Raw genomic sequence first — 12,129 nt, 5'->3', positions numbered from 1 at the left:
TCTAAACCCAAAGCCACAAATTCAAACTAAACTGCTTGCCTCCTCTCCCATCTGAACACCTAGAATCACTCAAAAATGTTTTTCCTTCTTTACTGACTAGAGAAAACCTAGAAAACTATTAGGATCAACAATGCCCGAAAGCCCCAAACATCACTACCTCAACCACACCCTTTAATTTTGCTTTGATTCTTGTTTGCTGGATAATTGTGGTTGGTTTTGATGGTGGTATTGGCACCAGTAGGGTGTTGGTTCTGGATATGCGATAGTAATGTGATAAATGTATGCTTTTTCTCTACTAGTTGTTTCTTTACTGTTGTGGTTATTGTATATTTGATGACTGTTGAATTGGGTTTGCTAGTGTTTCTTAATTGTGTAGTGTTTCTATGTTTGAACTATGATTAATTTATTGTTTATATATTGCTGGCAGTTGGGTAATCAATGTTGGCAAGGTAATAAGAAATGATGGTTTTTATTGCTTTGCATGTTTCTTGCCTCTGGGTTCATGCGATAGTAATAAGAAAGGTAAGACTGCAAAGGGGAAAACTAACATCATCGGCTGTTGTTTTTTTCTTCATTTTTGGCGAATATTTTTAAGACTTGAATAATGCATTAATTCCAGAGGGCTTATTGATTTCACCAGGCTGAAGTACTTGTTGGACAATTTGATTTGTCATAACCTTAGTTTTAGTGTAGTAATTAGGTAGGAAAGCAAAACCTTCCTCTTTTAAAAAAAAAAATGGCTAGCAATTTACAAACTAATTTTTCCTCTAATTGATGATGTGTCAATCAAATGCTGCAAGATGCTTACAAAATTTGTCGGGGCATAATTTTAGTTTTATGTATATAGATTAGAGTTCTCGAATTTGAATCTTGGCTTGATAAAAAAAATCTAAATCTTGGCAATTATTTTTCTTTTTAATATTTTTTTTATCTATTGTCTTGATGTTTATCCATATGCTTTGCTTTTCTATTTCATCCTTCAGCTTGCGCCATTCATCTACACTTCGGTCAACGTGCAAAGCCATTAATCATTTATCCGACTTGCAGTCAGTCTTTTAAGAGAATCAGTAACACAAAGCCTCTCGATTTCTTTGAATGCAAATTAACCCCTCTTTCTATTGTCGATTAAATAATTTTTTAATTTTACAACACCTTAAAAAATAATAATTAAAAATAGTTTTTTTTTTTTTATAAAAAAAGTAAAAAATAAAAAAATGATAAATGTTGCGAATTTTATAAATATCAATTTTTAAAAATTATGGATCAATCAAATTAAATAATAATTTTTAAAAATTATGAATCTATCAAATTAAACTCTAAATATCATTAATGAAGCAATTAAATTTAAATAATCATATCACACCAAATTGTTCGCGGCTGCTGTAGGCCTGTTCCCATGGAAAGGTCCAAAGCTGCTTAAACGTGTGGTGAAGGAACTGTTCTTCTCTTTTCTTACCAATTTCTCCATCTTAAAAAAACCCGTCTTTCCTTCTCTCTCTGTGTCTGTCTCTTTTCTCAACTCATTGAAGAAGCTAAAACACGAGCCAAAAGAAAGGGTGTATCAAAGAATTAAAACTATGGAGAATGGAACTGTGAACCATGAAATGGAAACAGCTTCAACTATCACAATAAAAGGCATTCTTAGTTTGTTAATGCAAAACATTGATGAAAAAAATAAGAAGAGGTTGATTTCTTTAGGTATGGGTGACCCTACTGTTTATTCTTGTTTTCATACTACTCATGTTGCTGGAGAAGCTGTTATTGAAGCTCTTCAATCTGAGAAGTTCAATGGCTATTCACCGACTGTTGGCCTTCCCCAAACCAGAAGGTGAAATTTCCCATCTTTGTTATTGTTTTTCTTTGCTCAATTTATGAAATTCTTAAATTTGATGCAGATGGTTTTATCCTGAATTTCAGAATAAACATGTTCAGTTTCATCTAAGTGTGTTAACTCTGCATTCAATTCTGACAGTTAGTAGATAAGGGTAGTCATGTTTCAGCTGATTGCAATAGTACTTTTGTTTTTAAATTTTTGTGGTTACTCTAACCATTGATTTGTTCAGTTCATCAATTACTGCAATTGGAGTTGAGAACTTGCAAATAATCTAATCTGGATTTCTTTTCATTTTGCGTCGTTTCTAATTTAATTTCTTATTTATCGCAGTTGCAGACTTTAAATTTTAATTTGACCAAGTTCTTTGTTCTTTAATTTTTGCAGCGGAAGGATAAGTTGAAGTACTAGCCTAGCTGGGCTGGATAAAGTCTAGCTTTAGTATCGTACTTGTCCTGAATTTAATGCAACCTAGGGCTAATTTGGTCAAATTCTATCCTTTTTTTTTTTTTTCTCCCTGGGGTTTTTGCCAACAGTCCTATCGTCGGTAGAGCGTTTAACTCTTAATTTTAGTAATTAAGATTCAAATTCTGGTAAAGTGAAAAAAAAAGGTGTAAGGTTTTCCTAGAAGGAGATGCAATTTTCTTTTTTTAAATATTGGAGTTGATCACCGGTACCATATATTTGAAAATTTCTCTACTCATTTTTGCATGTTTTCACTTTTTACAGGGCTATTGCAGAGTATCTATCATGTGATCTTCCCTACAATCTATCACCTGATGATGTTTTTGTCACATCTGGCTGCACACAAGCTATTGATGTTGCAGTGGCAATGCTTGCACGACCAGGTGCAAACATCTTGCTTCCTAGGCCAGGATTCCCAATTTATGAACTCTGTGCGACCTTCAGACGTCTTGAAGTTCGGTATTTTGATCTTCTTCCTGACAAGGGCTGGGAAGTTGATCTTGATTCAATTGTAGCACTAGCTGATCGGAACACTGTTGGTTTGGTAATCATAAATCCTGGCAACCCTTGTGGCAATGTATACTCTTATCAACATTTGAAGAAGGTTAGTACATTAGGAAAAAGGATATGCAGCAGGAAAATGAAAAACTTTGATGAGATTGTATTTGTGGTTAGAGTGGTTTAGTGGGAATAATGTAATTGTTTGTTTATTGTACTTAGATTGCAGAAACTGCAGATAAGCTTAAAGTTCCTGTTATTGCTGATGAAGTCTATGGGCACCTTGCTTTTGGGGACAACCCATTTGTACCAATGGGAGTTTTTGGATCAATTGTTCCAGTCCTGACTCTAGGGTCTCTATCAAAGAGATGGATAGTGCCTGGCTGGCGACTTGGTTGGTTTGTGATAAGCGACCCCTGTGGCATGTTTAAGAATCCTAAGGTTATCTTCTTTCTTTTGGATATTTGTATTCTTGATATTATACTTCAGTATTCGCCCGAATACTGCAATTATGAATCTAATAACTGCATAAATTTGTTTCTAATACTTGCCTAACTCTACTGACATTTGCTTTCTTGACCTTTATGCATTTTAACTTAATCAATGAATTTTCCATAATCAATGAATTTTCCATTCTGGAAAAAAAAAAAAAAAAACTAATGCAATCATTGTGATGTAAATGTGGAAGGCCTTATTTGTACTTCTTACATCTTAAGGTTGAAAATCGACTCTGTTGCAAGACATCTATTTATTATGGGAAAATCTATTTTGTCAATCTCTTTGATGCTTATATGTCCTACTATTTATTTTTATCAGATTATTGAGCGTATCAAGAAGTATTTTGATATTTTGGGAGGACCTGCAACTTTTATTCAGGTATGTTTGGTGTCAGCTTGTTTATGGACTAACGAAAAGCGAGCATCCTTTTGTTGTTCATAAGTATAAGTACTAGCGGTTTTAATGATTCAACTTTAAGTTTCTAGAGAATAAGCTAATCTTTTGTAAACAAAACAGAATTGCATCTGCTCAAGTATCCTGCAAGCTGCAAGTAGTCCTTGAAAGAACTTACAAAATAATGTTAATTTAGTCCTAATGATACGGTATTGCTGCTAGACATATTGGATCTAGTTTTGTGCTTGATCTTAGGGATGATTAATCGAATGTTTCCTTTTCTGATTTGAGTCATTATTACAGAGCTAGTGTTATAAATTGCATGACTCCATTACTGAAGGTATTCACTGCATTCATTTTGTGGCTTTCCGTTTGGTGCCTTAGGCAGCTGTTCCCCGTATCATTGAGAAAACTGATGAGGTTTTCTTCAAGAAAACTATTAACACATTGAAGCAGACCTCAGATATTTGTTGGGATATGATAAAGGAGATCCCTTGCATTAGTTGTCCCCAAAAGCCTCAGGGGTCTATGGCCGCCATGGTAATGGACTAACATAATTTGCAATTCTTTGTTTCTGAAACTAAAGGATTGACAAATATGGTCATGCTGTTTTGTTCATGCATTGCAGATTAAGCTAAATCTTTCCAATCTGGAAGACATCGGCGATGATATTGACTTTTGTTTCAGGCTGGCCAAAGAAGAATCTGTTATTATTCTTCCTGGTAAGAAACAAATCAATTGAACATATATGACCGGGGGGGGGGGGGGGGTGTTGATGAAATTTTGGGCTCATATTTTTAGGCATTCATGTAGCTCTGGTAACATGCACAACTGAGAAAGCATGTATCTCATGCAGGTACTGCAGTGGGGTTAAAAAATTGGATTCGAATCACTTTTGCTGCTGATCCGCACTCTCTCAAAGAAGCATTAGGGAGGTTAAAGTCTTTCTGTATAAGGCACACCAAGCTAATGCAGCCATATTAGAAGTAAAAGCAATCTAACAAGGCCTCAAGCCTCATACAGTATACCAACAACCATTAAAACTGTAGGCATTTCTTTTATAATAGAAGAACAATTAATAACACTTCCAGATGTTAGATACGGTTTGCATGGAAAATTCTCATTCAAATGTTATAGATCATCTGCAAAGTAGTCTTCCTTATGCAATGAAATCGTCTAAGGTTCGAATTTCTCCATATTTTCCAAAAAAATACAGTGAATAGATTGGATTTCTGAATCAGAAATCTCCTTTACCACATATTCTGTTGGTTTTTCTGATGCTGCTTTTTCATCGTTTCAACTGAGTAAAACACTTGCTCCTCTTATAGTACCTACAAAGTACCATCACAAACAGTTGTGGTTTTATCTGCCAAGCTTCTGAATTCGGGACTTGGGTATCAATTCAATAATCATCTTTCTCATTTGTCTACGTTTATAGATTTAACACCAGTTGGTCATATTTTCCATCACACAAGACAATCAATTATCCATTTCCAGGGCAAATTCTTGGCGATACCCTCTTCACGATTTCAAGTCAACTAGTGTTTAGTTAGAGGGTGGCTCAGTAATTCAGGGTTTATATGTTGTACTTGGATACCTCATAAACTGTCAATTTAAATCATAACAGGAAAATAATACAAAAAATACACAACTTAATGGTTTAAAGTTTTAACAAAAAAATTATGTATGCATTTAACAAAAAAAAAAGTATTGTGTTTTTCTTATTAATATGGGTTATAATACATAATTTTTCTATAAAATAGATGCAAATATAAAAATTATTGGTAATACATAATTTTTCTATAAAATAGATACAAATATAAAAATTATTGGTATTTTATAGATATGAATACAAAAATTGTCATATCTTAATTTCAAATATTTAAAGAAAAAAAGTAGACAAAGTTCATGATCGAGGATAATTCTAAGAAAAGAACAGTAAAAATTTTTGAACTTCCCTACTTGTTTCATTCGATCTTGAATAAGATTTCATTTAGACAGTAATGAAATTGATTTTGATAATATTAAAAATAATGATAAAAATAAAATTGATTATTATAACAGTAAAATTAAAATTAATAATAAAATATATATTTAGATATAAAAAAAGATAATAATCAAAAAAATTGTAATAAAAAAAATATAAAAAAAATTCGATTAAAAATTATATATAATAAAATTTTAAATTATTTAATATTTATAAAATTTATTTATTATATTAAATTAATAAATTATTTCACAATTTTTAAATAAAAATTAAAATAAAAAATTTAAGGAACATTTTCGATATAATAATATAATTCAAAAAATAAAAAATATTGGTCCGTCAATAAAAAATGATCAATTAATAACTGACGTTTATTTAACTACATTAAAATATTTAAATGCAAAATCTACTATTAACATAATTTTTAAAAATAATTGCACCGCTGCTGATGGTGCGATAAAAGTCCAAACTCACCCTCCGTTCCCTTCTTTTCCTAGTTCTTTTGTGGAAAACCAACTGCAAGAGAACGACAGAGAAAATGACAAACGGTGACCTGGAAAACCAACTAAGCTCATCTTTTCAGCATAGGTAGATTAGCTCTAAGAAAGTGGCGTGCTTAGAATTATCATCTATTAAATGAGAAAGAACAAAAGCGGTCACTGCCAAATGCCGGCTTGAGACGTCTTATTAATAGTCTTGCCTCTGCCTGGGAACATGGTTAAAGGTTGTGTCCAATAATAATGCATCATAGTTGTTTTCTTGATTGATTTAATTAGACAAGATAATTTTGAATTCGACGTGATAATATAATATAAAAAATTTATTTATATATTTTAAATAAATAAATATTATATTTATTTATATTAATATAAATTTTAATATGATATAATTTATATCATATATATTAATTTATTTAAATATGTGATATGATACAATTAATACATTTAATTTAATTTTATCATATGAATATATATTTAATATATATTTAATATTTATTTTAATATAATATAAACATATACAAATTATTTTAATTTTTAATCTTTTAATTATGATATTTAATTAGCTATTTAATTTCATATAAAAATTATTTTAAACATTTAATTATGATACTCATTTAATAATTATTATAAAATTAATATTTTATATTAATAATATAAATACAATATAAATATTAATATGAGTCATATACATTATTATTTTATTCTTTAATTTTTAATTATTTATCATTTTAAATTTGATATTAAAAATTAATATAATTATATAATATAAATTAAAATTTAAATATATGTATATATATTAAATACATATTAAATGAGTATTAAAATTTTTAATATGTAAATTTTTTTATATTATTAATACGTTAAATTTATTAAGTTGTAAATGATAAATAGTATATAATTATTTATTATTTTAGTTATATTTTTATATATATTTTTGTTAATCATGTTTATTTGTAGATAATTATATTAATTATATCTATTCGTGTATATCTTTATTATTCGTATTTATTCATATCGTGTTTAAATGAATTAATTATATACATATTAATTATATCGTTTCATATGTAACAAGTATATTAAACGCATCATATTCATGTTTAAAATTTAAATATATTCGATAATTCATATCGTGTTCATATTTTAATAATTTGTATTATTACATGTATCAGATATAACATAAAACATGATACGAAAATACGAATTATCAAATTTAGATTTGATAATAATTGAATATTGTATATGTTAAATTTAAGTTTATTTTTGTTATTAATAATTTTTTTTTATAAATGATAAATAAATTTAATATAATTCTTCATTGAATCATGCAATATGTTTTGATATTGAAATATGATAACTTTTATTGTTTAAAAATTTTAAAAAAACTTTTTTAATAAAAAAACTCATATTCAATAATATAAATTTTTTTTTTTCAAAATCATCAAATCTGGATTCTCATTATTGAAATTAGAAGCATAGATCTCTGCCCTTGGCATTAGTATAGTGTTTTTGTTTCTATTGAGTTATTATTGATAGATATAAATATGTTAGGATTTAATAAAAATAAATTTTTGAAGGAAATTAAGTAAAAAGATTATTTAGTCATATAAATAACATATTTTTTCTTAAAATAATTCAATGCTAAATATTAAAATATTTTGTACGATTAGATGCAGACAGAAAGTTGATACCTCCTCACAATTCCCACCACTTAGGACAAAAAGAACCAAAATCCCATTACCAGAAAAGCAGACAGAGCAAAAGTCACAGTAACTTAGAAACTTTTAACTTATGTGCTTCAAACTAGTAAGCCACTTTTCTCCAAAGTCCAAGCACTACAAGACAGACATGTGATCATGAAAAACCCTCTCTCACCTAACGAAAACCAGACTTCTTTGCTCTTCTAATGTATCCAATATCTCCTTTTCTCATTCCAATCGTGAGGGTATCTTTTGATTATCTATTTTTACAACTATGGCAAATTGCAACCCTTCTGATAAGAAATCAGGTGATTAGTTCTTTTCTTTTTGTTTCTGTTGATAGTTTTTAAAATTTTTTGAACTTATTTGTTGCTTTGTGTTATCTTTGTTTGGGTTGGAAGATGAAATGGCTACATTGGAGGTTGAAAGTGGCAGTGATTTTATTGTTCATGTGTTCTCTTCATCATCAGAGGTTATATCCCAAAATCCCTACTTCTTTACTTTCAATTGTTTTTCTTATTTTTTTGTCATTTAAGTCAAATTTAATTTCTTGGGGCCGATTTCGTTTCAACAGAAAAAAAAGTTGGTTTTTCAGCTACAACTAAGAAGTTTGCTCCAGTAATTAGTTAAGAAACATTTTTTTGGTACATGGATGAATTGCTTACTGTGGTTCAGGAGCTTATTGAATGGTTGAGATGAATTACATTTAGCCTGCTTGCAGCAATGGTTTTTATGCTAGTAATTGCGATGAGTCACTGTTGCTCATCAGTTCTCTGTTCAGCCAGATATTTCTCTATTTCAATTGTCTTGTCCATGAAATTATAGTACTGAATGATTTTTATTTCTTGGTATTCAATGTGCTGGGGACATTGCTGGCATTGGCAAGAAAAAGAATTGATTAGAAGTACTCAAAAATTTTCCAAGATTGCAATTTTTTTAAGGTTCAGGATGATGGTTACAGCAAAATCAAGTAATCATAGTCCTTGATAGATCCTGTATGTCTTGCAGATTCAATATTTCTCAAAATAAAATTTGGAAATGGCTGTTTAGCTGGAGGAGTGTAAATTACCATTACAAGCTGTTTTATTTCTAATTATTGCCTGAGAATTGATCATCATTTTTTTTTTGGTAAAATATTGATAGTAACCTTTTTCTATGCACTTCTCATTGTGTTCCATTCTTTGAACATTTAGTTAATCTTCTTTGTATCTCCCAATGCCAGTTGCTGGGAAAGCTGCACGAGAAGTGGAGTTCAGTGAAAAAGAAACCATACCCAGCAATGTATTCCAGCATTTTTGGAGGGATCATCCTTGATCCTGCTATGATGGTAATTCCTATAGATGATCACATGGTTCATCGAGGGCATGGTGTTTTTGATACAGCAGTCATTCTAGATGGGTAGGTGCATGATATCTCTTTGATGCATTAGTTAACGTATCTTGTATTTATCAAAGCGTCACCACTCACCGGCGCAATTCTATGTTTACAGGGTTTAATTTGAGCTATCCTTTTTTTGTAGCTATCTCTATGAGCTGGATGCCCATTTAGATCGCTTCCTCAGATCAGCAGCAAAAGCAAGAATCTCCTCTCCCTTTCCTCGATCAACTCTTCGTAGCATTCTTGTGCAATTGACTGCAGCATCACAGTGCAAGGAAGGAACACTAAGATACTGGTTGAGTGCAGGTCCTGGTAATTTCTTGCTTTCTCCTGCTGCATGCCCTACATCTGCTTTCTATGCTGTAGTCATTGATGATACCATCTCCCAATGCAAAAATGGGGTTAAAGTGATAACCTCCACTATCCCAATGAAATCAACTCTATTTGCTACAATGAAGAATGTAAATTACTTGCCAAATGTTCTTGCAATAATGGAAGCTGAAGACAAGGGTTCATTTGCTTCTATTTGGGTTGATGAGGAAGGTTTTATTGCAGAGGGTCCAAATGTTAATGTGGCTTTAATAACCAAGGATAAAGAACTTATTTTGCCTTCATTTGATAAGATCCTAAGTGGATGTACTGCAAAAAGGCTTCTTGAATTAGCACCTAAGTTGGTTGAGCAGGGGTGTCTTAAAAGTGTCAAAACTGCCAATCTTACTGTTGAGGAAGCCAAAGGTGTGGCTGAAATGATGTATGTAGGAAGCACGCTACCCATATTGCCAATCATCATGTGGGATGAACAACCCGTAGGAGATGGTATGTACAATCTTTTATACTATGATGACCTTTTAATGTTGAGAAAGCCTTAATTTACGCTCTTTCTCTATAGTCTATAACACCTCCAAATGTGCTTTTGAAGAAAACACACTATCCTTGCAAGAATAATATCCTGGCACATAGATTTTTTTAAGAATTGTTGGTACAGTAGAAATGAACGTAATCTAGCATTTAAGTGCATCTGTTCATCACATCTGTAATTAAGTTGCCTTGCCTGATTAGTCTGTTTCAGATTTTTGGCTTAGTGACTGTGGATTAGCTCCTATGTTTGTACCAAGGTATGATTATTTTTCCTTGTTGCAGGAAAAGTGGGAGATTTGACAATGGCACTCTCTGATCTGCTTTGGCATGATATGGTAGCAGGTCCTGATACACAGAGGTTATGTGTTCCATATAATAACTGAAACCAAAGTTCACCAAGGGGGCTAGAAAAGGGATCATGCTGCTAGGGATCTTGGTGCTTATTATTCCTGCAGTACATTCTTGCAAGAGCCTCATGTATGCTTTGTTTTTGCTTCTTTCTGAATGAATTTGGAAAAAAGGTCTTGAATAAGAAGCCAGTAGCTTGCATTGCTGTTTGTGTTATTTTGCAAGAGCATAATGTTGATGACTCATTATTTGATATAGTAAATATTTTCACTATCCTGAATTGAAGCATTACATACCTGGAACGACTCTTTGATACCTATATATTATTGACAACAATCTATAAGTTCACATACACACACACACAGAAAACATGCTAAATTGTGTAACTTCATGGTGTTTAGGATGATACTAGTCAATTCTTCATGTGAGTCTAATTCAATGATGCTGTAACTAATAGCAACTAGCGAAGAAAATAATCTGACCTTCCCTCATATTGATTCTTCTTACATGGAGTATTGCATATTGAAGCATGTCTAATTTCCCTTTTACTTCTGTATTATTCTGTCTTTTTTATCGAGAAGCTGCTAGAAACATATGCACAATTTTACTGTTATTTAGTGAGAGTCATTTTGGAGGCTGTTTTGAATAATCACTTTTCACCTAATAGGGAAAGAAATAGAATGGATGATGATAAGATAGGGAAGCATGGATTCTTGGGATTATGATTTATGATGAAATATGAAACCTGAAAGGGAAACAAATGGTGAAAACTGGCAGTGAAACTGAATACTGGTGGGAAACTTGTGAATTTTAAAAGTCAAAACTTTTGGTAACAAAGTCCTCTGTTTATTTATTTTGTTGGAAGTATATGCACCCTAGTCCATTTACTTTTTATGAGTAAAGTTCAATAGGAATTTCTATGCATCTAAGTTTTCTGGAAATATTTCCTCTAGTTCCCATTTGCTTCCTGCGGATATTTGCATGCTTCTAACCTGTTAAAACAGTTTCATGTAACGTTTTGGAATTTGATTTAGTACTTAATACATTAGTTCCTGGTAAAAAGTATTGGAGATTGTTTATTGCTAACGTCCTATAAATATTTGCATGCTTCTAACCTGTTAAAACAGTTTCATGTAACGTTTTGGAATTTGATTTAGTACTTAATACATTAGTTCCTGGTAAAAAGTATTGGAGATTGTTTATTGCTAACGTCCTATAACATTCTATATTTTCGCTTTCCATTATGTACTTATGCCTTCTAACGTCATTATTGAATTGAGCATTCCAGTTGCCTATTCCCAACATTGCTTGTAATGCTGTTTCCTGGTAACATTTCGCATGCACGTTGTTATTCAGTATGCAGCTATTGCATACTTTTGCATTCTTAGCTCATCCGGTTATGCATGAACATATTTCTCTCTGATCAGCGAGCTGAGAAAACTTTAAAACGGATTATTGAAATCATTTTTTCAGAACATCTAGCTTTAACAAGAAATTCAACTTTCTAATGATTGAAATCAGTTATAAAATCACGTAGTCTATGGTGTAGAATTTTAATCACTGACCAGAAAACTTGGAATATGTCATCTGCAGAGCACTTCTGTTTGCATATATTATACAATTGAGGTTGCAATAGACTTTATACCTATCTGTAATGTTTGATATGATGCAAAATTG

The 12,129-nt window shown here is 31.2% G+C and overlaps 2 protein-coding genes across 2 annotated transcripts; both read left to right on the top strand.

Moving 5' to 3' along the window:
- The first annotated feature begins 1,199 nt into the window (after positions 1 to 1,199).
- TAT7 (Tyrosine transaminase family protein) lies at positions 1,200 to 4,881 on the top strand. The gene is made up of 7 exons (XM_022861437.2): positions 1,200 to 1,828; positions 2,561 to 2,900; positions 3,017 to 3,235; positions 3,611 to 3,670; positions 4,070 to 4,225; positions 4,314 to 4,407; positions 4,542 to 4,881. The coding sequence occupies exons 1-7, from the start codon at positions 1,578 to 1,580 to the stop codon at positions 4,667 to 4,669; spliced, it is 1,248 nt and encodes a 415-aa protein (XP_022717172.1). The 5' UTR covers positions 1,200 to 1,577; the 3' UTR covers positions 4,670 to 4,881.
- Positions 4,882 to 7,988: 3,107 nt separating this feature from the next.
- LOC111276524 (D-amino-acid transaminase, chloroplastic-like) lies at positions 7,989 to 10,725 on the top strand. The gene is made up of 5 exons (XM_022862267.2): positions 7,989 to 8,177; positions 8,271 to 8,341; positions 9,092 to 9,267; positions 9,389 to 10,062; positions 10,387 to 10,725. Exons 1-5 carry the CDS (start codon positions 8,144 to 8,146, stop codon positions 10,485 to 10,487), a joined length of 1,056 nt encoding a protein of 351 aa, XP_022718002.2. The 5' UTR covers positions 7,989 to 8,143; the 3' UTR covers positions 10,488 to 10,725.
- The last annotated feature ends 1,404 nt before the right edge of the window (positions 10,726 to 12,129 follow it).

The sequence above is a fragment of the Durio zibethinus genome, chromosome 25, assembly GCF_047325235.1.
Source record: "Durio zibethinus cultivar Kanyao isolate XHJ-2024 chromosome 25, ASM4732523v1, whole genome shotgun sequence".
NCBI classification, from domain to species: Eukaryota; Viridiplantae; Streptophyta; class Magnoliopsida; order Malvales; family Malvaceae; genus Durio; species Durio zibethinus.
The sequence above is the reverse complement of the archived record's forward strand: the minus strand, read 5'-3'. Positions and strand labels throughout refer to the sequence as shown.

Coding starts and splice junctions, on each gene's coding strand:
- TAT7 (XM_022861437.2), top strand. CDS start 1,578: ATGGAGAATGGAACTGTGAACCATGAAATGGAAACAGCTTCAACTATC. Junction 3,236..3,610: donor GCATGTTTAAGAATCCTAAG/GTTATCTTCTTT, acceptor TATTTTTATCAG/ATTATTGAGCGTATCAAGAA. Junction 4,408..4,541: donor ATCTGTTATTATTCTTCCTG/GTAAGAAACAAA, acceptor TATCTCATGCAG/GTACTGCAGTGGGGTTAAAA.
- LOC111276524 (XM_022862267.2), top strand. CDS start 8,144: ATGGCAAATTGCAACCCTTCTGATAAGAAATCAG. Junction 8,178..8,270: donor CCCTTCTGATAAGAAATCAG/GTGATTAGTTCT, acceptor TTGGGTTGGAAG/ATGAAATGGCTACATTGGAG. Junction 9,268..9,388: donor ACAGCAGTCATTCTAGATGG/GTAGGTGCATGA, acceptor CTTTTTTTGTAG/CTATCTCTATGAGCTGGATG.